The following is a 23,044-nucleotide window of genomic DNA, read 5'->3' on the forward strand; positions in this document are numbered from 1 at the left end:
CTCTGTTGAAGCAACACGAGGGCCCTACGATCCTCTGGCCGGATCTAGCTTTGTGCCACTATTCAAATGTTGTCCTGGAGTGATACGAAGCCAAAGGGGTCACTTTCGTACCCAAGGACATGAACCCCCCAACAGTGTCTGTTTTTATCATTTACCATCACACGCAAGGAGTAGTGCTTCAACCCAGTTTCGATGAATTGCGTTTGTTTTGAACATCTTCGTAGTTACGAAACGAGCGAAATGAACAAATGAGTTTATTATACATCAACGAATACGCGTTTGTTGATATTCACCAGTGCTCGATTATCAAACCCAAAATTGTCAAAATCAGAAGTGATCCTCAAAAGCAAAATAATCAACGACATTTTGGGCAAAATGATTATTTTGAATATTGTTGACCACACTGCCTTAAACATCGATATTATCATCAGTTCAGCTTGAGGCAATAATTTGTCGTCGACTTATGTCTAAAAACCACGTTCTTCAGCGCTATATTTGTTTAAAATGAAAATAATCATTTTGCATTTGATCCTCAATATCATCCCGACCAAGATGAAGACGAATATCAATATTTACAACAACAGAGGCGATAATGAGAATCCAGCCACGAATGAAGAAAAACAAATGTTATTTTTGATACTCAGAGGTTGCCTAGATCAAGGGAATTTGTTTATATCAAAATTCAAATTCATGCAGATAGTTGGTCTATCTGTTAAGGTTTTCTTCATATTCAGCTAAATTGAGTGTAGAAGAAAGGATTTTTATCAGCACTGCCCCCCAACGCACCGGAACTAAGGTCCATAGAAAAATACTGGGCTATTATGACGCAGGCACTACGGAAGCATCCCAAGGAGGTCAAATCTGAAGAAGACATGAAGAAAAAGTGGGTTTCCGTACAGAAGAAGCTGCAGCCAGATGTTGTACAGAACCTAATGAGTGGAGTTAAGCGTAAAGTGCGAGCGTACGGTTATGGTATTGAAGATAAATGAAAAAATATGCCAAAAGCTTACTAATGGGTTATATTTTATTGTCTGAAAGTTTGAAAATGATCGGTCAACTAAGTAATTTTCTACAGCGTTTTTTCCGTGATGCAATTTGATGTAGGACACCCTTTATTTTTCCGCTCTCATACGCTCTCAATATCAAGCGTGTGATATTGGATTGACTTTACAAGCTCCTTTCATATTGCGAGACTATTCACAACGTGTAATGTTCAAGGTGAGAGTTGAATCGACACAAACATGATTCCGTTGCGCCTCGTTTTCTTAGAAAGAGAAGGTATAATAATGCTATCCGTTTTTTTTCTTCTCCGATGGCAGACACGAAGCGACTGCCAGCCGTTATGGAAGTTTCGGTAGCGTTCGGGTGTAAAGCAAAAATCATGAAATTCAATCTTACCTGTAAGTAGTTTGGAGAGATTTGCAGCTGGTGAGTTTTGTTAGCATGATATTCCGAGCTGCGATTTCACAGCTTGTAAAATCAACCGCAGTTGTTTGCTTGTTGATTTTTTTCTACGAAAATCAAGCGTGATGCACAATGGTGAGATTTGATTTTTTGATATTTTCCCAACACTGATCGCAAGTCAGTCCCACTCAGATTTTGGTAATAAAATAAAAATTTCACAATATCGTATCCAATATTTTTTAATAAACATAGATGCATTCTATCACATCGCACGTTTATTTTAAAAATTAAGCCTCCAAAATAAGTGTAAAATTAGAAAATTTTTAAAATCTTTGAACGCCGTTTTCTCATTTCCAGTTTTTTACAGATAGGACTGACTTGCGGTTATGAGCAGACTAGGTCTAAGTTAATATAATTGTTAAGTAAACTTTTTTTCTCAGAAGCAGGGGTTGAAACTGTTGACGTTTTTTACTACACTCGCATCGTTGTCGTGCGCGACAGTCTGTTTTTATTCCTTCACTCATGCTCTACCGTCGTCTCTCTCACACAACACAACCGGTAGAATAACATTCGAGAGAAAAGAAAATTATCAAATAACTATCATATGACATGAGTAATTTCGTTCTAATTCCTCAATTTGGTGTAAATTAAACCATTTCTGATCAGAAATGTTATTCCTAGGACATCATTGCTTGCTATTTTCAGAATTCACACAACCACAACATCAGCAGCTCTTATTATGAGAAAAACTAAAATACATACATTCGTGACGTTCTTCGGCGACAGTGTCATATGACAGAGCCTGTCGTATGACATTTGAGTTTGGTACTGTACTATGATAGCTTGTTTTCCAAGTGTCGGAGGCAAAAGCAGTCGATTATCACAGAAAATGTGTCGACTACCGTGACCGCTTACAAGACTGCTCAGAAGTCTAATCGATTTACAGTCTTTGACAAAGTTATTCTGCATAGTATTCCCAGTCTATTTCCGATATTTGGTGAAATTTTTGCAATACTTGAATTTTTGGCATGAAAATGGATAGGTTCGTTTCGTGTCAAATCCAGATCAATACACATCGGAAGAGCAGTGCGGAACAGGGGGTTGTGATCCACCATATAAACTAGACCCAGTCTATTGTTCAAGCTTTTTTTCTCCCTCTGTTCGGGTCATAATCACTGCGATCAAAACATTTATCTTTTGTGATATGTCCGTGTCCTTTGGTTAGTGCATGAACACGTAATGAGGTTTTCGTTTTCGATACAGTTAATTCATACATACTTGTTCTTCTCACAGGAAGCCTAATTCAATAGTGATGTTTCGCAATATTCGAAGCGTTCAAGGACCTTTCCAAAGACGCGCCCACTCATCAATCAAAATAGGTCTTACATGAATCGTCATTCAATTGTGATGTTCGGCATCATTTGAAAAATTCGGAGATTTCTTCAGATATGCACAATCAAAATAGGTTTTGTAATTGTAATTGTAATTGTTCAGTGTACAGACTGTGCCAACCGCTAAGTTGACCTATCTAGGGTCTTACCCCCCAACCCTTTCCGTAACGTGGGTACGTTACTGGATGTAAGATCTACCACCGATTCCTAGTCCTGACTACTTCAAGCTAGGGGAACAGGATTTCTCAGTAATCCAAGGAACACATCTTAGTCCTTGTTACTTTTTATGCCTTGTTGATAGTGACAAGACTCGACTTTGTCCACCGAGGATGATCTTGAAACAAGGAAAAAATGAGTTGATTAGTCTTCATCTAGGGGAAAAGTTGGCTTCGGCAATACCTTAAACTATTATCGTCAGGGGGTAAACAAAGTCCTAGAGCACTCAAATTTGGCCAATTGTTGCTCTGAAACACAATGTATCCACATGCCAAAATTGAGCTCTCAAGGACGTTGTTTACCCCCCTGACGATAATAGGTTAAGGTATTGCCGAAACCAACTTTTCCCCTATGTGATTCCTAATCTTCTATTCGTTGTTCCCTAGTTTGAAGTGGTTAAGACCAAGGTTGCAAAGACTCATTTCAGCTAAAATAATGTTTTTCGGAATAATAAAACCAAAAGATGGTATGATGGCATGTTTTACTTGTAACATACAAGAAGAGGTTACAAAGTATGCGTTGGAAACATAAAACCTGTAAATTTTGCTTTCTATGAGTCACAATCAGCGATTTGCTGATCGCTGAGTGAGTGAGTGAGTGAGTGAGTGAGTTTGTGAAAAATCGCTGATTGTGACTCTCATGAAGTGAAATAAACAGGTTTAATATGTCAAACACATTCTTTGCAACCTCTTCTTGTATCCTACCAATTCAAAATTTGATCATGGCATCTAATTATTTCATAATTTAGAAAAACATTGTTTTAGCTGAAATGAGTCTTTGCAACCTTGGTTGTGATGCATGGTCATTATCGGTGCCATTCCTTAATTTTGTTGCTAAGGAATCCCATTTTGACTGACAAAGGGGCGCGCCTTTGGAGGGTGTTTCAACACTCCGAAGGGTATAAATAGCGGGACCTTTCAATTAGAGTCGGATCCTTGCGATAAATGCGAGAATGACAACTGTAAAAAAATCGAATGCTTCATCATTTCTCAATAGTGATGCAGTAATACGACATGCACTAAACTAAGGACACGGGATATACTACAATAGATCAATTTACTGGTCGCAGTGGTGTAAGGTCCCGAACAGAGAAAAAAAACCCTAGCCTATACACCTAGGCCCTTATTACGAGTATCACTTCACGGTGAAAACGAAGTGAAGTGACCACTTGTCTCTCACGGTGAAGTGTTTGCCTACTGTCCTTCCCGTTGCACTCGTCTGCTCGTGCGATACTCTAGGTCTAGACACACATGGGTGGTCGTATCCGGGTCCTTCCCTGGGTAGGCTCGTGTCCGTCCAGGATGGGGGCCAAGAACCTTTGAATCCGGATAGTTTGCAGTTGTGACAAGCTTTGCTTCACTTCGACCCACTCTAACTCAACTGCTTTCGGTAGAGCATCATCCCAGTTGATGTCGTACAGCCACAATTGTTGATACAAAATCTTGATTTTCACTATCACAGGCGCCAACCAGCCAAAAGGATCAAACAATCTTGACGCATCCGAAATCATCTGACGTTTGGTGTTAACGCTATCAGCCGAAAAGTTAACCTTGAATCCAAACTGGTCTTCGCTCGGGTACCAGTAGATTCCCAACGCTTTAACTACATCAGCATCATCCGAAAGTTTCACTGGAACTGATTCTGACACTTCATTCTCCAACAGTTTGGGGCAGCTCGATGTCCACTTCCTAAGCTCGAAACCAGACTTCGATAGAATTTCGATGATCTGTTCCTTGATGCACATAGTCTCCTCTTCATTATCTGCTCCCGACAGTGCGTCATCCACATAGAAGTCATGAATGATTCGCTTTACTGCTTCCGGATGCGTAGTTTCATATCCTATGGTAGATTCTCTCATCGCTTGAATTGCAAGGTATGGTGCGGTTTTCGTACCGTACGTCACCGTAGAAAGACGATAGTGTTCCACTGGTTTCTCCGAGTCCTCACGCCATACGATACGCAGAAAATCACGGTCTTCTTCATGCATTACCACTTGGCGGTACATTTTAGCTACGTCCGCACGAAACGCCACCTTGTACGAGCGAAACCGCAAATGCACTGATAGTAAATCCTCGTTGATGTTGGGCCCCGCCAACAACCGATCGTTAAGCGATATTCCAGTAGAAGTGGCACAAGAAGCATCAAAAACGACGCGAAGTCTTGTTGTGCTGCTGTCCACTCTGATCACCGCGTGATGCGGTAAATAGTAGTGCTCGGAACAATTTTTTACCACTTGATTTGCCGGAACTGGTTCCATATGGCCAAGCTCCAAATACTCGCGCATGAAGCTGGCATATTCCTTCCGGAATTCCGGGTTTGAAGCAAATCGCTTCTCCATAGCAAAGAGCCTCTTCATCGCAGCTGATAGGGACTCTCCGAGGGCGGGCTTCGAATCGTCAAAAGGCAGTTTTACGATGAAGCGCCCTGAACTATCGCGTTGGGTGGTCGAATTGAAATGATCAATGACCTTCTTTTCAGAGGGAGTGAACTGAGGTGGCTTGTTTATCTCCTCGTACTCCCAAAACTGCTGCAGCGTTCGATTTAGATCCATCTCCGTATGCAAACTTACAATGACATGATTCCCTTGCATGGTCTCTGCTTCGTCGTATCGTCCCGCTGCGATCCATCCGAAAACAGTACGCTGGGCCACCGTTTGGCCGCTGTTGTCCTTGACTTGGCCTCCCTCCAAGAGAGCAAGAAAGACATCTGATCCAAGAATCACATCAATTTGTCCAGGTTTGTTGAAGGTAGGATCTGCCATTTCCCTGACGTTTTCCAAAAGCTTCAGGTTTCCGATGTTGAACCTTTGCGATGGAAGAGACGACGTCAACTTGCCAAGGACGTAGGCACTTGTAGAGATCACAATGACTTCGTTGAATCGAGATGCAAGAAGCAGCGTGACGATTCCGCGAGTGGTACCTGCAGCTTGCTGTCCGATACCAGTAACCACTAGCTTCCCATTACGCCTGACGAGTCCTAGCTTCCGTACGCAATCCTCCGTGACCATCGATGCCTGTGCACCAGAATCAATAAGTACCCTAGCACGAGCAAGCGTACCATCTTCCTTTCGCACCTGCACTACAGCTGTTGGAAACACCGGAATCGATGGTTGCTTCTCAACTGCTGCCATGAGCGACGAAATCGCCTGTTCCTCACCGTCAGTTGGTGGATCTTTGGTTGGGTTGCTTGCTGTCGTTAGTGTTTCCTTCACCTTGCTCGCCTTTGGGCACAGCAACGTATGGTGCCGCTGTATGGCACACTGATTTCGAGGGACACGATTTCGCTGGATGTGAAGCCCGTAAGCAGTTGAAACACAGCTTGGCCTGTTGTACCAACTCTCTTCTTTCCTGCAGTTCCATCTTCTTGAATTCTTCACAAACGAACGTAGCGTGTTCTCTTGAACACTTGGCGCACTTTTGGTAGATTGTAGTTGTCACTAATGTCTTCAATTTTTTCTCACTCACTTCCATTTTCACTTGTTCTTTTTTGTTCACCTCCGCTTTCTTCGAGAATGCTGAGCAGGTTTCCAGCATCTCACACCGCTTCTTCACAAACGTCATAAGCTCCTCAAACGTTGGATGCTCGTTGTCAACAGCTTTCTCCGACCAGGCAGCGCGGGTATCTTTGTCCAGCTTTTCTAGCATCAAGTAAATCAGCCACGGATCGCGGCCTTGGTGTTCCTCTCCTAACGCATCCAACTGTTGGACAACCTCATCCAGTGTCATCACGAGTTTGTTTAGTGATTGCAGCGAAGCTTGTGTCACGACTTGCTGGTCCATGAACTCCCGTACCAACGCAAACACAGTGTAACGCTTCTTGTCGTAGTGACTAAGGAGCGTCTCCCACGCATTAGTATAGTTGGCACTAGAGATGGTGAATTTGTTGACTAATTTCTTCGCATCTCCTTCCAGGTAGGAGAAAAGATACTGCATCTTCAAGGAATCCGTGAGATCGTTCCTTGTTGCGGTCTCAATTGAAAGGTGGAATGTTTATTGCTGGCAACTTCACGTTGAGTTGGTTTGAACCATTCGACACCTGACCGCCTCTCGACATCTCACCATCGTTGAATTGTTCACCACGCTGTACCGGTTCCGCTACACGCTAACTTGAAAGTACTCATTAATGAGTAAAAAAAGACCCATTTTGAAGAAAAGTGGCTTAACTCATTAATGATTAAACAATTTTACCCATTAATGAGTATCTGTTACCCATTAATGATTAACAATTACTCATTAATGGGTAACAGATACTCATTAATGGGTAAAAAATTTACTCATTTAATGAGTTAAGCCACTTTTCTTCAAAATGGGTCTTTTTCAACCATTAATGGGTACTTTCAAGTTAGCGTGTAGGCTGTTGGTGTTTTTGAAAATCGCCGACTGGTTGATCAACATTTGCCGCTGCGTCTCCATAAGCAGCTTCACCCTAACCAGTCTGTAGAATCGGCTACCGTTTGTTGACTCGCTGTCGTTTCGACATCCTCGACCAAATCCTCGAGAATATTTCTCGCCTTGTAGTAGGCTCCAAAAAACTCCTCCCGCACGTCAAACACTGAAGCAATTACTGTAGGATTCTCCAATTGTTCTTCGATTTCATCTTGAGTAGCACGGAAACTATCCGCTAGTTGCTTGAGCTGGTCCAGTCGATCCATAACCTCGCTCCGTGATGGATTCCGATGATGGAGGTCTTTCACGACCGAAAGCTCTGCTTTCACCCGAGCAATCAAAGCACTTCTTTTGCTGATCAATTTCTCCATAGTCCAAAATTCCGGTTCTCGAAGGACCAAATGTTTTCGGAATTAACGGACTGTATTAAAAACAAATTATTTGGATGGAAAAATACCATTTTTATTCTTCGAAAAAGAACAACTTGCTTTTTCTAATTTGTCTTTCTTCTTATGCACGCACTTGTCTACTCTATTTCGCTTACTCGTTCTTCTACGGATGGTGACATGAACAGCTGAACTACTCGGTAAGATTTTGGCATTTCTATTTAATTGTTTTAAACTACTTTATATCGAGCTCTTTTCTAGAATTGCAACATGTTATTAATGCAGAACAAGTTTGAAATTGTTCTAGAGCCAAATTGGTTTTGAAAGGAAGGTCAAACTACCACCGAACAGCTCAACCGCTCTGAACCCTTCAAGTGTTAACATTATGCTTTCTCTAAGCGGTCTCTCGGCGTTCCGCCTCTGTTAACCAAAAAAAAAAACCTATATCTGATTCAGAGAGTATACACGCGCGTTCAATTTTACTCAGAAGTGAGTAAAAATCCACTCACTTTCGTTAAAAGTGGAACTACTCTAAAGTGAGTAAACCCATAGTTACTCACTTTTGAGTATTTGAGGTGTATCGGTAGCTCGGTTTAGTCGAAAGCCATTTGCCATGTTCATTCGCTCCAACCTTCTCATCGGATGTGGAAAATCCCGAGCCACCATCAACTATAAATTCCAGGTTATGTCACGGCTCGGGATTTTGTTCGGCTGCCAGAGTTGTTAATCGTAGGCTTCTGGAGTTCTTGAATTAGAGTTTCAGCTTAATTTTAAAGTAATTGGATTCACAAGTGCACTTTTAACTATACATTTCAAAATACAATGTAAAAAGGACGCAAAGGACGAAAGTGAAGAGTTTGCAAGCCTGACAAAACACGGTGAGTAAAATTAGTGTGAGATTACTCAAACGTGGGTAAGAATTAATGTACGACAAACAGAGTAGAAGTTACTCGCTTTTCTTATTTAATGTTACTCAGTTTTTGACATTTAGCATGAACTTACGAAACTGAGTAGAAGTTACTCTATTTTTAGTGAAATAGAACGTGAGTGTATGGAAAATCCTGGGAAAACATAAGACAAATTTACTCATCGCTGAGTTCCTGCACTTTTGGCGATTATGAGTGAACTAAACTCAAATTTCGGTCGTTCTCATTCGCCGTGTATAGAGTATAAAATAAAATATCCACCTGCACTGTATTGTCCATTCAGACATCATTAGACCCTAACCAACTTACTTGGCCAGACTTCAGCATCAACCGGTGGACAGTGCACTCTACACTTCAAGTTCCCTTTGTTTCATATTCATCTCAAATTTCACACTTTACCCATTGAGTGTTGATTAATCACAATACAAATTGTGACCGAGTTACTAGAGGTTACTAGACAATTAAATAATCATAATCTAGGTCCTTTTAAGGATCATGTATGAACAATCCAAATTTGGCTAATGTCCACTATCAAAATAGGTCTTCTTAGTGAGAAAACAAGTGATGACACTCACATTTGACCATGCATTGGAACCCTGGTCCGAACCTTTCTTGTATCCAATTCAAAACCGAGGTTCATAACCATTAACAAGAACAAGAAGAGTTTCGGCCCAGAGTTCGATGTGGTAGATCTTACATCATCTTGTTCATGCTTACGTTAGTTATTTGCGATCCCTTTTTTCCCATGTACAAAAACGATAGAAAATTTCTAACACCCCATCCAGGAATCGTGAACCATCAAATAATAGCCATAATAACTATAAATAGTTCAGTATACTTTATTGATTGATTTTTCTCCTATCATATTTTCATCTAAAAGATTATAAATAATATTTTTAGGATGCTCCATGGTCAAGTTTCTAGCGACAACGAACTGGCCTCCGGAAAATTTGATTCAATAAATAAAAGTTCGAAATTTACGGTGTTCCAGTAAAATCATGTAGCGTGACCAAAATTAAAATAAAAAAAAGTTGAGAAAGCGCACCTAACGATGAAAAAAAAAACATCAACGGAATTAATAGAATCCGGAATACATTATTTTAAAAAAATCTCGAATTCGTTTTCACTTTAGAACCCGACGAGTTAAAAAAGAAAAAAAAGTAACAAAATAATACAATTGCAATTGCAAATAAAACTTTTTTCTTCAGTCCAATTTTGCTCGTATCATGTTTACGATTGTCATTCCGTTGTTGCTCCGATGGCAGCAACCGGTGGAGGAAATCCTCCCAACCAGTCGCATCCCTGGTGGCTCCGAAATAGGACCTTACTCCATCCTGGTAGAAATCTTCAAAGTTCTGGTAGTTTGCCTGAATCTTGAAATGATGCTGCGTCAGTCGAACGTTGCTGATCAGCAGATTCGTAGCGTTGTATTGATCCTTTTCCGTGAGATGCTTCCCTCCGTGCCAGTTTGTCTTGTTAACCATATGATCCATCTCTTTAAATAGCGCTTTCAGCACTAACAGTTGGTAATGTTCCGGGATGCAATGTGTGCCGTGTAAAGCGCTATATAGTGTCACAAATTTGCTGCAGTCGATGACCTGGTAGCATTTCTGATAAGCGCTGTTGAACTTGCTATCAACAGGTGCGATGACCTTTCTCTTCACATACAAGTCCCTTGCGTCCGATGGGAGCATCCAAATTAACCACTTTACTTGGAAGGATTTCAGGTCATCCAGCATTGTGCAAAAATTCGCTGCGAAGCTAGCGAGGTCACACGATCGTAGCGTTTTGCTCATCATGCTTCGAACAATCTGATGAAGCAATTCTCGGATCCGATTCACTTGATGTGAGATGTTTTTTTCTGACGGCAATTGCTTCGAAATAGTGGCTATCATTTCGTCACATTGCAAAATGATGTCATCCACGCTTTTCTGCTGATTGTCGGACGATCTAATCTGCGTCAGGGACCGTAAGGCGTTGTGAGTAACCATGCGGAGACTTTCCAAGGTTTGGTTTTCAAAATCCGTTGACGATACGAAGCTGACGTAGGATTTGAACAAACTAGAAAACAGGTGCATTTTTTCAATATCCGTCTTGAAAACGTTCTCGATGGCATCGTCCAACAGACAAAGCCAAATGTGCACCTCATCTGGCATGGAGTTAAGATTCTGGAAAACTTTGAACTCGTACGGAAAACTCTTTTTAGCCGTTACTTTTCCTGGTTCAAAGTGATTTGCAAGCCTCACGAGCATTTGGAGTTGTTGCATGAGAGTCTTTTCCAGTGGAGATCGGATGGAGTCTTTGCATAGAGTGGTCGTCCGCCATTCATTCTTCTTGTAGACAATAACTTCCGTTCGTAGGGCAGCTTTGAATTCTTCGGCTACTTCCAAAAGGCTCATACAGATGAAGAAATAAAGGCGATTAGTCAAGGGAACGAGTTCTCCAAGGTGATCTTCGTCGATTTGGGCTATCCTTGTTAGGAATCTTGAGATGACCTCTGGCAGAACAGGCCCAAACACAGTCTTGTCCAGCCCGTTGTCCAAATCGGCAAAGAGCTTCAGATCGGTTGCGGTTACGTACAGAATGTGAATGTCGTCCAGCTTGTGGAGTTTATCCTTCATTACGTATGGGCACCTGGTCAGTAACTGCGCTCTGTGCGTGTCAATTCCACTTTTGATGGCACCTTTCATGAAATCGAGTTGCTCCGTAGAACTAGCTAAACCCTCCAGAAACCTGTTCCGTGCAATTACTATGCTCGTGTTTGATAAGTATTCGATCAACGCGTGTTTCATCTTACTGGAAATGTAACAGTTGCTCTCCACGTCAAGCTTGAAGTTCTCACACAGCGGTGTCTCACAGTCTCGCATCATTTTCCACAGTTGGAACAAGTCTTCTGCGTGGTTCGGATCCGTCGTTGATCCACTGCTTACCTCTTTCAAAAGCATCCAAAGATCATTTTCAGCTTTCTTACATTCCAGCAACTGCTCGTCTTGGAACACTTTCACTACCTTCAAATGCTTTAGCAGTATTGTCTTCGCCTTGGCAAATTCAATCACGCCATCCAGTTCGGCTATCGGTTCCACGCTGACCTTGGCTAGGTAGTGGTTTCCCGATGTTAGCAGGCAGCCTTCGCTTTTCAGCTTCCATACTTCTTCTCCGCCAAAACGAAACCTTGCGGAATACGGCAAGCCTGATGTAAGCCGTTCGTGACATTGGATAAATTGCCACCCATCTTCATCTTCAATCCTACCACCTAATGCGTGATGTTGGGCAGCAGCTTCCAGATTATTCTTACCGCTGGCATAGAGCGACCACTCGAGTTCGCTGATTCGCATTTCCTCACCTTCGGACAGTGTCTCGATTGAAGCGTCGTCCTCCCTTTGTTTGTCTAATCTTGGTGCGTCATTGTCGTCCATCTTGCAAGCGAACTGCAAACAGGCGATTAATTAACTTAATTTACAGCTGAAGGGGCTATAGTTTACCTTTTTATCGTAGGACGTTTTTTTTTAAATTGTCAAATAGAATTCACCAAGAATTCAAAATTTGGCTGACACTTCAATTCCACTAATTTCTACACTAGCTTGAATAAAACAAATTACATTAACTTTGTACCAAGGCAGCTTTCTACCTATGCATGGGCTCATATTTTCACTAGGAAATGGATGATGAAATAGCAAACTGAACGCTGCCTGCTGCATCTTTTGTAAATATTGATAAAGGTATTCTTGCCACTACTACTAGCTCATCACGATCATATTCAGGGTCGTCAGAACTTCAACACAACTGATTTGGCTGTGTAGACGTTTAGTATTCCATGAAGTGAAAAAGTACAGAATGCATTTACTAGTTAACCAGCATGTCAGTTTCTCATACGTACACGGTAAGAAAAAAGAACCCAAAAGCAAGTTCTTTTCACTCATCTCAGCACTATGCAGGAAGCTAAAAGTAGGTAAAGCGGGTCAAAGTAGTTTTCATTTACTTGTGTGCAATTCGCATTGCAATTTTCCGCTCGCTTTCTACCCAAAAGTAAGTTAGTTGTACCCAAAAGTAGATAAATATGAGTATACTCAACGTTGGGTTCCCACACTTTACTACCCCTATTGGGTGGTTTTGTTCCTACGTGTTTGACAACATTAGAAGGGAAAAAAAGGAGACAAACAAGTCAAAAGTAGGTAAAAGTGAACTGGCCGCTGGGCACTTTTTCTTACCGTGTAGGAAGCTATTTGTTTCATAGTTTTGACAAACAAAGCGATAAGAAAATGTCTGTTGCTGCATGTGTCTATTCTCATGAATATTGCGAGGGAGTGTGCCTATTTTATTCAATTTGACCTGGGTTGTGCTGCATAACCCAAAATATGCAGTGCCCCGGATGTCACTCCCCGGAACGCCACAACCCCGAATAAGATTCTGATTTCTTTTCAAATGTGCTTATTTCACATTCGGAGAAGCGACATTCAGGGTGATGTAGCAAAACCCTGTGATGAATGTATGTTTTGCCTTATCACTCAATAGGCAGTGGGAATCCTCCCGGATGTCATATTTACACCGCATATTTACTTTTAATCTTTTAATGAAAGCCTTTAATAAATCGATAGAACTGATAAATATAATTTGAAACGTGACCATTACCTACCACAGCCTTTACCGCAACATAATACTCGATAAAACTCGAGATAACAAATAAATAAGGTAGATTCTATAATTCCCTCCCCCCCCCCCCATCCGCAGGCTTGGACGGCTCGACAACGGCTCAGGAGCGCGAGAAGCTAATCAACGAGTTCAACTCGAACCCGAACATCCACCTGTTTCTGGTGTCGACCCGCGCTGGTTCGCTGGGTATCAATCTGGTCGGTGCAAATCGGGTGGTCGTTTTCGACGCCAGCTGGAATCCCTGCCACGACACGCAGGCCGTCTGTCGGGTCTATCGATACGGGCAGAAGAAGCCGTGCTTCGTCTATCGGCTGGTGGTCGATAACTGTTTGGAGAAGAAGATCTACGATCGACAGATCAACAAGCAGGGCATGAGCGATCGCATCGTGGACGAGTGCAACCCGGATGCGCATTTGTCGATGAAGGAAGTGACCAGCTTGTGCTACGATGATGGGGAGGACGGGGAGGTTAAGGATTTTAGCGACGATAAGGATAAATTCATCGATGTGGTTATGCAGCATCTATTGGAGCTTTACTCGAAGAAGCTTACAAAATCACCGTTTGCACATGAAAGTTTGCTGATCGATCGGAAGGAGAAGAAACTTTCGTCGGCTGAGAAGAGACAAGCTCAGCGCGGATACGAACTGGAGAAGCAAGCGGCTACAAAGCCGAGCTATTCGTACACATCGATGGGCACGACGTACAGGGCGATTAGGACTCCGGATGGATCGATCATTCATCGACCTGTCGCTTCGGTAGGTTACCGATTGGTTTGTTTGGTGGAATTTCTGTTTTGAATTTGATGTTATTCTAGGTTCGACCTATGCAGGCCGGTGATGCTGGTAAGAATTCGATTGGAGGCAATAGACCTACCAGGTGGATACCGGCCGAAGTTTGGCAGCGACAGGGAATGACAGCGCAGGAGATGACTCTTCCTATCGGTAAGTTAGCGTTGAAGTATGTCGGTTAAATATCTTGTAATTAACATTTACGTTCTTTTGACAGATGTGGTCATTCCGACTAGTTCCGCGGACAAATCCAACATCGTCCTGAAGGCAGGTCAGAAGGTGATGGTACTGAAATCACCTAAAGGAATCTACATGCAACTGGAAACGGGCAAGATCATTGCCATCCGGACTGCTTTCAAGGTCGGTCAAAGTAAGGATGCTGCAGCTGCTGGCAAGGGTGCTAACATTCCGGTTTCTGCAACGGCAGCCGGACGTAGGGCGAGTGTTACGTCGACTGCTACGAAGGCTTCTACCGGTACTTCGAAGGATGAAGGCAATTCCCTGAGCATACCGTCCAATTCGGACGATGAGGATAAGTCGGATTCCAGCATAGTTCCACTTGATCCGGATGATAAAGAGCCCATGACCGTGGACGACTATCCTGAGAAGGGGGAAATTTTAGATTGCGATATGAAGAGCGATGAACTGGAAGAGGGCGAGATAAGAGATGGTTTAGTGGGTGGTAAGGGAGGTACTGTTTCCCTGTTGAATATCCCTGCATTCACGAATGCTTCGTCGGGACCTTCCAAAGATAAAGCTACAAAATTCCCTATGATCCAGTCGGCATACTCTATGGCACCGCAAGCACAAGAAGGTCGTACTAATGTTCCTAAACAAACTAAGCAGCGGCAACAGCAAACGCCACCTGCTACGGTAACAATAGACGATGAAATTCCACCCTTGCGGGAGAAGGTCGTGTACAAACCGAATCTCGTTGAGAGGAAATCCAAAGTTCCTCCTTCTTCACTTAAGAACTACAGGCACAAAGCCGGCAAAGCTCCAGAACCTGCTACTGTGACGACTCCTACCAAGTCGATTCCGGAAGAGCAAGCACCCAATAGTGCACCTGTTGTTTCAATGAAATCTCAAAGTCCAGGCAATGTTCCTGCGCCGCAAGTACCATTATCACCAGCAAGTCAAGATCAAGCACAACCCTTCCCAGCAATGAGTGGTCGTCAAATGCCTCCAAATCCGCAACAATCACCCCAGCAAATCGTAACATCTCCTCAGCAACAACAGTTTCACCAATCATCCGGCTATCCTCCTCAGCCGCATCAACAATCGCCCTTTGGTGTGCCAAATCCGAACACTGCCACCGGCAAGAGTCCCATCCTGCATCAACCGCAACATATGCATTCGTCTACCTATGGACCACACAAACACCAACAACCGACACAACCATCCACGTGGAACCCCTACACCAGCAGCAATCCATCTTCAACATTCTACGGTCAACAGTCGCATGTTCCTCCTCCCCCACCACCTTCCCAGTACGAATCCAGTCTCAATTTTCTGGAGAAAACCACCTCTGCCCTCATCAACAACCAAAACCAGAGCGAATTCCAAACCTCCCTCAGCAACATTACCCGCTCTCCGACGCCCACCGACAACTTCATGGAGTTTCAACCGAAGCCGACCGCTTCCGGGAAGAAATCCGCCTCCAAAAAGCCGCCTAAACAGCCGAAGAACGACTACAACGCGGCCAAGAAGGCGCTCAACAAACGCAACAATCCCTCGCCCTACCTTCCTGTGTCGTGCTCCTCAGCATCGTCATCCCCTTCCCCATCCCCTGCGGTCATGAACCACAATCAAAATAGTAACAGCAGCTCCCTCAGTGGAACGCCTACTCCAGTTCCACAAGCACAGCAGCTTAACGCCGGTTCGGGTTCCCACGCGGGAAACGCTGGCTATTACGATCAGTATTCACAACAACAACAACAACAACAACTACCAATGCATCAACCAGTGCCACCGACCATGATGGCTTCCGCAGGTCCGACACCAGCACCAGCTGCAGCCGGATCGGCGATGTACGATGGTGTGGCGATGGGACAGCAACCGTACGGCGGATTGCCGGCACCGGTTTCGTCGGCCTACGGTGGTGAGTAGGATCGATTTTTGTTCTATTATTGATTGCTTTTTCTGGGTTGATTTGCGTCGATACTTGCATAGTGCTTGGTTGCCTGAAAATTAACAGTACCTTCTACTTTCACTGTCTAGAAACTTCTTTAAACAGGGTGTCGACTACCTGGAATAATCTGGAAAATCATGGAATCGCTGGGAATTCCACATTAAATCATTAAATCATTAAAATCAGGGAAATATTTCTCAATTCTTATTCATGATTGCATTACAATCTATAATGATATAACCAATCGTGTAGGAAAGTGAAACAATGATTTTTTTAAAGATGGCTAAGACTTGAACAATTTAAATCTAGAGAAAGGTTCTTTGGACTAGAAAAAAGTTTTAGAAATCCAAGACATGAACTATTTCTTCAAGGTTCTGGGACGTATTTCAGTTTAAAGGTTTCGTACTTCTTTTTTGCAACTGTCTCCACAGACGGTGCATCTCACTAGGGTTCGTACTTAAGAAAATTTTGAAGTTTGTCTAGGTTTAAATACTATGATTTTAGATCGATTGAGTTTTGACGACTTCCGGGATTATTATTATTTTTATTATTCTAAACCACAAAGATTTGCAAGGTTTCGTACTCATGAAATTTATTTTATAATTTTGAGGGATCTCAGTCTTTAAAAAACAATGCTGCGGGTCATTTAAAATGTATCGGATCTTGAACTTGGAAGCATTAATCATGGAAAAAAATCTTGGAATATGGAAACAAAATTCAAGGCCCAGTGTAAAACAAACTTTCACATCGAGATCCCGGATTCAAAAACAAAATCACGGGCTTTGACATATTAATAAGATTTCAGACATAGCAACATCTCGCACTTGGAGCCATTTCAAAGATTTTCGAACATGGTAAAAATTCAATACACTGGAGTCGCTTTTACGCGGTTTTTTTTTTACACGGTTTTTTTTTACGCGGATTTCGGAATTTACGCGGTTTTTTTTTACGCGGATTCCGGAATTTACGCGATTTTTTTTTACGCGGATTTTGGTTTTTTTTTACGCGGATTTCAGAATTGACGCGATATATCGCTTTTTACGCAGTTTTTTCTTACACGGTCTTTTTTTACGCGGTTTTTTTTTACGCGGATTTCGGAATTTACGCGGTTTTTTTTACGCGGATTCCGGAATTTACGCGGTTTTTTTTACGCGGTTTTTTTTTACGCGGGACGTATCACCCGCGTAAAAAGCGACTCCAGTGTATCTCAAATTAAAAAGAATGTTCAATTTCTTCGAAAAAATATCATGATTCTAAAAAATATCATGATTCTAGAGGCTCTAGCCTAACAAAGATTCTAAAGATTCTAAACGAAGACATTTATAATGTGACTAATGATTTTCTTTGAGTTTTGAAAACAATACTTAAAAAATAATAAATTGAGATGCAGGATTTGGAAAAAATCCGGGTATAGAAAAATTAAGAATTAGAAATGAACAGCTTCCAAAACCCAACCCAAAATATGAACATCAAATTATATCGCGAAAATCGCGAAGAGACTGATGGGCTATGACAAAATTTGCGGAATTAATTTTCATGGCGCGAATTTATTTAATGAAATTGAAGTAACATTTTAGCTGGGGGATTTGAGGGGGATAAAGGCGGCAATAACATAAATAACTGAAGATTTTTAATTTTTTTTTCAAAGTTTACAAGCGATACTCCATTAGCTCCCAAGCAAGTCCTTGCTGGAGGCGGCTGGGTTCAATTCCCGTCCGGCCTATTATTTTTTTGGGTTGGAGAATTTCTCGATTTTCTTGAGCATATGATGGTACAGGAATAGAAAGCTCTCAATTAAATTGTGGAAGTGCTTAAAAGGACACTAAGTTAAGAGCAGGCAAACAACTGATATGCCATAAGCAATAAGCTTGAAATACCATGTGCTAGTAATACAAATTGTATTTTTAAGCAATGAAAACAGTTTTTTATTTGTTGTGGATTAGTATTTGAAGTCGCAGATTTCTTTTCAGAAATCGTGGATTTTGCATGTATTTTAAGACAGTCAAAAACCTGTTAGCTTTATTTTTTCTAAGCGGAAGGTGATTGTACGACTTTTCTCCGAAAAATGTACACTGAAAAATGTTTTAATTAGTTTCTATTAGGAACGCACATAATATTTTTCCTTTAACAAAAAATAATGATTTTTATCTGAATATCACATAGCATAAGAAATTCTATATAGATTTCATTGGACCCATAGCGTTTATGTGATTTGGTGGTGCAATTTCCAATTATGGGATCACATGAAAGTAATGTGAAATTCACATGGATATTTTCCACTGGTTATGTGATATATTTTATGAGTGTACGTTTTTCCCCATAAAAATTGGAATGCCCTTCTGGCATACCTGTCGTTTGAAATAATGGACATTTGGCATAAACGTGAAAAACATTCTTTTATAACCTCTGTAGTACTTCGGACCCGTATTAGAATAAATTACGATAATTAGACTTATCAAACTTCAGCTTTATTAATAATCTTCAGACCGACGTGTACTCTCTCTTTGATAGCCATTCACTCTCTGTCTTCCTTACCTCCTGTCTCTACCATCCACCGTTACCATAACGAGGGGCTAGCAGATTCACTCCGCTACCACAACCTCTATCGATCTTAACTGCTTTTTATCTTGATCAGTTCTTCAAAAATTAGAGGTGAATCAATCAATATCAGTAATCTTTTAAAGTGATCCTCAGAAAACCCTTTGAAGTCTGTTTATACCTCACAATCTCCATACAATTCTCCTCAGAATAACATAGAAATTGTCCTCCCAACTTATCAGGACTTAATCTCAGAATTAATGTGGGAGTCTTGTCAGAGCTCCGTTGAATCTTTCTACGATTATTAGAACCCTGAACATTTTCCCAAGCCTTCTAAATTTTCCAGGATCTATATATTTTTTAAAACCTTGGATCTCCGAATTTTTTTTTTAAATGTCGCATTTTGAGTATATTTCTCAGTCCAATATTGTTGGAAAAAAATCCAACCCTGTTTTTTTCTTCTAAATCTAGGATATATTTTTATAAGTCACCAACCTCGAAAAATTGTCATATTCTAAGCAGTGATGGGCAAGCAAAGCCGCACCTTGTTCACCGTTCTGGTTTTCGAGTACCGTGTTTCGTGTTCACAAGGATGATATTCTGAATTCAGATCCGGTGCTATTGTAGTGTATGTGCGTGGTGCGCATTATTCTGAATTGCCAGTCATGGCAGTTAAATAAACAGAATTTGTATTTGATGTGTAAATTTCAGGGCTGGTAGCAGGTCACTTTTTAGTGACTTGGTCACTATTTTCAAGCCAGTCACCAAAAAGTCTCTTTTTTCATCAAAAGGTCACTAAAGTCACTATTCCTTAAAATTTAGTCACTAAAGTCACTTTTTTACTACCGATGTTGAGAGTAAAAAAAAATACTTCAAAAACTCACATCAAATCACAGATTGATTTGGTAAAAAAAGTGTGTTAGAAAGATTCATTAAAAATGCGTGTAAATTCTGACGGACTGTTAACTGTAATATTGATTTTGATGCAATCACTAATATTTTTATTTGTTTGATCTCGAATTGGTTATAGACCTTTCACAAATTGTAAGAGGTTTCGCAGGTTGCAATTTTCTCAATTTGGTTGTGTTAAAGATCTCGAATTTTTAGGTCCAAAAAAAAAATGGTCCAAAACCAAGGGGTAGGTCACTCCGCACACCAATCCTGGGTCATCTTTTTTGTCAGTGTGCCACAGGTGTGCCGATTGTGCCGGTCGTAGAGCAAGCTTCGATTGTTTGTAAAATACCCATCCCGGCAACCCGGCATTTCTGACACCTTGAATGTTTTGTTTGAAATCGCAGGGATAAATCGGATTGAGGATGACGCGGGAAGTGGCGGGTGTGCGAAATTTTGGTGTTTTGTGTTCATAGGATAATAAAAGTTCTGTGTTTTAGGGTTTTATAATGCCCTCAAAGGCAGAACAGAAACCTAGCCTTTCGTGATGTGAAAAGCAACGGTCTATTAGCGGCCGGAAAGAGTTGGAACCGGTGGGGAACATGGTTCAAGATCGACTATAGAGGATGATGAATAGACTTCCGTAGTTTGTTTGGTGTGAGTTGCAGCATTATTTGAATTAAGGGTATTAATGAGGTCTGATTAACTGCCTCTGTCTCTTGCGCCCACTCTAGAACCTACATTTCGTATTTAGATCTATATTTTAACTGCTGGTCTGAGTTCCTCTGGTATATTCAATTACATAATGTTGTGAACAACTTCAATGACAGTTGTCTAGCAGTGATCCCATTTTATTCAAAATGATCCAATGCCTACGAAATTGTGCCGAAGATGTGCCGATGGATGTGCTCAAGCTGTGCCGAATCTAATTTCGGCGCAATGTGCTGAGTGACTTACCCCTTTGTCCAAAACTCTAAAATGCATCCCTAAATCCCTAATTTTTCACGATCGAGATTTTTAGACCTAGACGCATTCAAATTTTGTTTTATGTCCGTGATTTTTCCATCTGGGATAACTTTCTTCGTTCCACAGAAATGAGAGGTTTTTGAAGACTGCGATCTAGAAAATTTGTCTATGTCCCACAGTTATTAATTTGCGTCCTTGTGTTACAGAAGATTCTCTTCTTGGAAGGAATGGAGACGACCAGTTCGTTATAGCGGCTACAAATAGAACGTTTTCTTAAATTAAAAAAACTAATCGCTTATCGCATCGCTTCATCAATATCCTAGATATTTAAAATTGACTGTCTTAATAAAATTCTCAAAATTTGTCTAAATCTTTGAATTTGAACATTTTTCTCTGTGCCTCAATTTTGCGATCTAATCAACAATGTGTGCTTTCGATCCTAATATCAACTTAGTAAATAGTTTGTTTAAAAAATGTTTATTCAATTCATATTTATTTTTTGAGGATAATGGGATCCATAAACCGTTTGTTTTAGTTTTTAGAAACAGGAAAAATGCGGGTTTGTGAGTTTATAAAATTTCTCTGAGTGGCAATCGAAATCAATGGAAGATTGAAACCATATCTTTCTGACCAATAAATGTCACTATTGGTCACTTTTTTATTGTTTAAAAGTCACTATTTGGTCACTATATTCGTTATTTTAGTCACTAAAGTCACTACTATTAAATCACATACTCACTACCAGCCCTGAAATTTATGCAATGTCAAGTCGAAATGGCGGTTTTTGAATACACAAAAACTGGTAATTCAAATGAAGTATTATAAAATGTGGGTGTATCCAGAATCGGAGTGGCGTAAAGAGACTGGAAATGATGACCAACTCCAACTTGAAATTCAACATGGCGGCTTCCGGTTATGAAAAAACTCGTAAATACAGTCAAAAACCCTTCAATATGGGTATTTTTGGAATCGGGGTGACGACTAGAAACCGCAAATCGATGTCTGACGCCAGCTTGAAATTCAAGATGGTAGCTTCCGGTTTCTATAACTGGGCAATACTGTCAAATACCCTTCAATATGGGAATTTTTGGAATCGGGATGACGTCTAGAGACCGGAAATAGATTATATATACCGGATATAGCAAAACTGGAAATACTGTCAAGTACCTTTTCAATATGGGTATTTTTGGAATTGTGATGGCGTCAGGCATCGATTTACTGTCTCTAGACGGCACCCCGATTCCGAAAATACCAATATTTGAAGGGTGTTTGACTGTATTTCTTAGTTTTCCTGCAACCAAAAGTCGCCATCTTGGATTTTAAGATGGCGTCAGACATCGATTTCCAGTCTCTATACATCATCGCGAGTTACGAGTTTTTTAATAACTGGAAGCCGCCATATTGGATTTCAAGATGGCATCGGTCATCGATTTCCGAACTCTAGGCTTCATCCCGATTCCAAAACACCTATATTAACGGGTATTTGTCAGACTTCAAAATGAATTCCCTTTCCTTCAATATTGTCAATCAACATATGTGACAAGGTTTTAAGAACAACTGTCGCTTTGCATAAATATTTTACTCGTCGGTTTGGGAGCAGTGCTATTTAGTTCTTAGCTGGTCTCATAGCCTAGTCAGTAAAGGCAAGGTATTACCAAGCCGGAGGCGGCGGGTTCGATTCCCGGTCCGGTCGAGGGAATCTTTCGGGTTGGAAATTTTCTCGACTTCCCTGGGCATAGAGTATTATTGTGCTTGCCATACAATATACAAATTCATGCATTGGTATTGGCATCGAAAACTATCAATTGTTAAATGTGGAAGTGCATTGACACTAAGTTGAGATCACGCAATAAGCTAATATGCACTAAGCAATAAGCTTGAAATGCGAATAAGAAGAAGAAGAAGAATCTATTTAATTCTCGCCAATGGCCTGAACCAAGAACGGTTTACCCGGTTTTGGTTCCATAGAATTGAACCATGCACGTGGTTCAGATCTGGTGAACCAAAACAAAAATTCTAGCACTTTTTGTCGGTTTTGATTTAGAACACAGGGTACACGAAAACTCAACCGAACCAGGGTACACGCTTACATAAACAAAGGAGTATTTTTCAAACTCGAACCAGCACACGCTGCGCACCGGTTGGTTCAGTTTCCCATCACTGATTCTTAGAGTCTAAACAAATCAAGCTGAACATTGCATTAGGTCCTAAGTAACATTGGTCGATTCTCTTCATCGACTTTCTCTTTCGTTAATAACTTGGGTATAGAACCATTTCTTGTCTTGTGTCATGTCATGTCATGAAGATAGATAATAGCTTCTTTCATCGATCTGTGAGCTGAAAATAGCAGGGAATGTCTTAACATGGCCGTG

General features: G+C 41.2%; 2 protein-coding genes across 5 annotated transcripts in view; one reads left to right on the plus strand and one right to left on the minus strand.

The window, feature by feature from the left end:
* LOC135713680 (uncharacterized) overlaps positions 1 to 23,044 on the plus strand; it is a 57,567-nt gene that overhangs the window by 30,004 nt on the left and 4,519 nt on the right. For 3 of the 4 annotated variants that reach the window (XM_065236845.1, XM_065236846.1, XM_065236847.1), the window contains 3 exons: positions 13,437 to 14,113; positions 14,173 to 14,299; positions 14,364 to 16,247. In XM_065236845.1, the coding sequence (XP_065092917.1) occupies positions 13,437 to 14,113; positions 14,173 to 14,299; positions 14,364 to 16,247 (2,688 nt within the window). Of the gene's footprint in view, positions 1 to 13,436; positions 14,114 to 14,172; positions 14,300 to 14,363; positions 16,252 to 23,044 lie in introns of all 4 variants that reach the window. The other variant, XM_065236848.1, reaches the window with a different exon arrangement.
* On the minus strand, positions 9,216 to 12,548 carry LOC135713701 (uncharacterized). Its single transcript, XM_065236897.1, has 2 exons — positions 12,191 to 12,548; positions 9,216 to 12,136 (listed from the first exon to the last, which is right to left on the minus strand). Exon 2 carries the CDS (start codon positions 12,122 to 12,124, stop codon positions 9,809 to 9,811), a length of 2,316 nt encoding a protein of 771 aa, XP_065092969.1. The 5' UTR covers positions 12,125 to 12,136; positions 12,191 to 12,548; the 3' UTR covers positions 9,216 to 9,808.

The sequence above is a fragment of the Ochlerotatus camptorhynchus genome, unplaced genomic scaffold, assembly GCF_037179485.1.
Source record: "Ochlerotatus camptorhynchus isolate MF236.1 unplaced genomic scaffold, CSIRO-AGI_Acam_v1.1 ptg000577l, whole genome shotgun sequence".
Taxonomy (NCBI): Eukaryota; Metazoa; Arthropoda; class Insecta; order Diptera; family Culicidae; genus Ochlerotatus; species Ochlerotatus camptorhynchus.